The sequence below is a fragment of the Limulus polyphemus genome, unplaced genomic scaffold (genome assembly GCF_000517525.1).
Source record: "Limulus polyphemus unplaced genomic scaffold, Limulus_polyphemus-2.1.2 Scaffold217, whole genome shotgun sequence".
Lineage (NCBI taxonomy): Eukaryota > Metazoa > Arthropoda > Merostomata > Xiphosura > Limulidae > Limulus > Limulus polyphemus.
The window spans coordinates 611,111-615,008 of record NW_013665827.1 but is presented as its reverse complement, the minus strand read 5'-3'; the positions used below and the strand labels follow the sequence as shown (position 1 = coordinate 615,008).

General features: G+C 32.6%; 1 protein-coding gene across 3 annotated transcripts in view; it reads left to right on the top strand.

Annotated features, from left to right (window-relative positions):
• Positions 1-3,898, top strand: part of LOC106478499 (helicase ARIP4-like) — an 85,747-nt gene that overhangs the window by 20,699 nt on the left and 61,150 nt on the right. For all 3 annotated transcript variants that reach the window (XM_022382117.1, XM_022382118.1, XM_013939050.2), the window contains exon 4: positions 2,658-3,043. In XM_022382117.1, the coding sequence (XP_022237825.1) occupies positions 2,658-3,043 (386 nt within the window). The remainder of the gene's footprint in view (positions 1-2,657; positions 3,044-3,898) is intronic.

The following is a 3,898-nucleotide window of genomic DNA, read 5'->3' as shown; positions in this document are numbered from 1 at the left end:
GAAAACTAGAGTCTGTTTAGGAAGATGCTTATAGAAAAGCTGCGAAGCATTACTGCAAAACATTACATTGGCAAAACGAAACGTCACTTAGAAACTAGAGCCTGTTTAGAAAGATGCTTATAGAAAAGCTGCGAAGCACTACAGCAAAACATTATATTGGCAAAACGAAACGTCACTTAGAAACTAGAGCCTGTTTAGAAAGATGCTTATAGAAAAGCTGCGAAGCATTACTGCAAAACATTACATTGGCAAAACGAAACGTTACTTGAAAACTAGAGTCTGTGAACATTTCGGAGTATCTAACAGAACCAAATATCCACTACTTAAACCCAGCCACTCATCCATTCGTTCATATTCTGAAATCACAGGTCACAATATTATATTTAACGATTCCTTTATCATCACCACAGGATCTTCAGACCTTGACCTCTACATTAAAGAAAGTCTACTCATAGCTAAAGACAGTCCGACCCTTAACGACTCACAAAGCTCTTTAGGTCTAAAATTGTTCTAAATTTTCACACTTAACTCAGCTGTTTTGTAATATATGTATATATAAACGTTGTTTTATCTGTCCATTTACCGCTTTTTCTTAATAACTAACTAAACTAATGATTGTGTTATTATATTATAATTTTAGTGATAATCATCTTTGTAACACAATTTTCAAATTTCGCTGAAGATGGAATAAGTTATTCCGAAACGTTTGAACCTTGTAAATAAAATGTTTTATCAACCGTCTTCATCATCATTATTATTTATGAATATTGTGATATTTGATTTATATATTTATTTTTTATATTTAAAAGTTAGTTTTTGAATACAATAACGTTTTTTATTTCTTATATTTGAAATGGCCTCCATAAGGATATTTTCCTCAGAGCCTCCACATACCTTAATCAGGCCCTGGGTGAAGACTGTATGATCCTCTTTTATACCCCTGCTACATGGCTGTATTTTGGATTGTAGCTGATTTTCCACCATTATGATCCTCTTTCCTACCCCCACATGAATGTTGGTTCCCGGTGTTTTGGGTTTTGGATTGTAGTTGACTTGCTGGTTGTATAATCCTCTTTCCTACCTCTACATGGATGTTAGTACCCGGCAGCCAGATTTTGGATTGTAGTTGACTTATTGAGTGAATGATCCTCACGTTACCCCTGCATGGATGTTGGTTTTTAGTGGCATGGGTTTTGGATGTAGTTAATTTGCTGTGTACGGTCTGTTGTGCCCTAGCCTTTCAACACATAGAAACACATGCTTTTCATTTTACCCACTTTTGTCTTTTCTGGGATTGAGTTTCATAAATATTGCATGGTTTGTATTACTATTCGGCCATAGTTCTCTCCCACTCGGAGTGTTCTTCGGATGCTATCGAAGGATGCTTCTTTCTTTCCCTTGCACTGGTCCCTCCACCTATTCAATGTGGGATTCTAGCTATTTATGTGAGCGGAGGTAATGTACCGTATCGGAAGTTACAATTTTTCATATACTGATAATGTATTTCCAATAGGTACTTACCACACTTTCCACCCTTCCTTCCCACTGTAAACCAGTGCTTCCATTTTCTGCCAAAATTTGATGTGATAATGCAGTAAAAAGAGAGTATGTCGCACACTTATTGGTGGAGGGTTGTCACATGATGATTTGCATGAGAGACTCGTTGGAATCAGTCAGTTCCAATTGAGGGGAGATAAAAGACTTGTAGCATGCATAAAAAATTTTTGCATATGGAGGGCAGCACTGAATGAGAATAGATATTTATGTGAGATGAGATAAGTACCTATCAGAAATACATTTTCAGTATAGGAAAATTATAACTTTCATGTGGCAATTTGAAATCATTCCAGAAGGAAAAAGGGTAAGTTACATTTATTTAGTTTTTTTTTTTGGTGGTTACAAGGTCGGTCAAATTGAACAACCTCATAGAGGTTTAGGGTAGAGAAAATAACATAAAATATATATAAAGTTTTACTGAAAAAAAAATATTTAAAATTTATTTAGATTATACAAATGAAATATGAGATTTTTCAGATGAATAAAAGTAGTTTTAAATCACTTTGCATTTGGAGCAGTCAATACTTTGACTCCATATATTCATCGAGAAAATTTTAGTGGAAATACTTCATTAAAAATTTTGGATTATTTTCTACAAATGACTTAATGATTACTAAAAGCTTGTGAAATTTCTTAAAGATACACAACATATTATAAGTTATAGTGTGGAAACTATAAAGGTCAACTGGGGTCATGAACTCAGCTGATTCGACCTGTCCCATAATGAGAGAGTTAATAGCTGTTTGTTGTGCAGAGAGGTAAATACCTATCTGAAATAGTTTTCAGGTAAACAGTAGTTAACTTACAAGAGAGTACATGTTCAAAGGCATGGTCTATTATTCTTTGGTCAGAAAAATAAGATAAATCAAGCTTTTTAACAGGCCAGAAAGCAGCAGCATTAATATATATTAATGCCTTGGAAAGTTGTTAGCCCTGCTCTATTTAGTTAGCTTGCTTTTATGAGAAATAGATTGTTTTTGTATTGGTGAGTTATCTATTTATTTGGTTTTGAATATATTTCAACATATAGTAATCTTTGTTGACCAACATTTTACAGTTTGTATTACATTAGTCTCAGCTGTTAATATTTATTTGGACAGGAGTATTATGTCTGAAAGTGAGCTGGATGCTAAGACAATACAGGCCCAGAAAGAAGAGCAAGAAAGAAAGAAGTTTCTTCAAGAAGCTCAGCTTCGGGTTCTCCAAGAGAGACGGTTACTTTTAAAGAGATTAGAAGAGAACCCAGAACTACAGTTAACATGTATTCAGCCACCTTCAACAGTTTCTGTTCATCCACAGCAAATTACAGAACAACAAGCTAATGGTACAGCTGACTGTACAGGAAATGATTCTATACCTGTAAAGAAAAAGTCATTGGACAAAGACATCATTCTAATTGGAAGTAGTGATGAAGAAGGTGATAACAATTTTGAAGACCAATCCCAGAAATTTAACGTGACTTTGGAGACTTCACAAAAAACTAAAGGTAATGTATGTAGGTGTTCTTTATGAAGGAGGTTGCACACAGTAATTTGAAAATGGCCAGGGTTTACAACTTACAAGACTCAGTTGCCTGGTTTATGTTACAGGATGTGAAGAAGTAAATTGAATGTCACTGTTTACCAGGGACTAGGCAGCTAAAGTGTGTTTTACCTAAAATATTACAAGGTTTTATTTCCTTTATTGTTTGATGTTACCATTTACTATTTAATGTTTTATTTTTCTCAGCATAAGAATCATACTTAACATAAATCTTGTGACTGTATCACAGTTTCCAGTTTTTATTTTTACAAGTTTTATGTTATCTTCTTCAAAAAAAAACTTCAAAATATAATCAAAGAATTTTGGTAATTTCACCAGTAAATTAAAATCATTGTAAAAGTTTCCATATAAAACACACAAAAACAATATTTTCTTAGTGTAGACTTTATTGAAATTTGTGGAAAATATTCGAGAAAAAAAATGTTAGAGTAATTCATGAAAGTGACGCATATGCCAGGGGAAACTAGACTCAAATTATGTTTCTGTTGTACTAACAAAATATATATTATAACTTTCTTTTTGGCTTGCCTCTAGGGTTAAATGATTTGGATGTGTTTTAGCTCTTTGAAATATAAGATGATTTAATAAAATTCTGTATGGTTAAAACTAAAAGTAGCTCAAAAAACATAATTTTGTTGAACTAATTAAAAACATATTTAATAATTAAACATTAGTGTGTGCTTATTATCAATGTCAATAAGTTTGGCATCAAAACATAGTTCATAATTCAAATTATTATGTTATGTCAGTTTTAGTTTTTAATTTCAAAAGGAAATATTTAAATAAATTCTGAATTTTC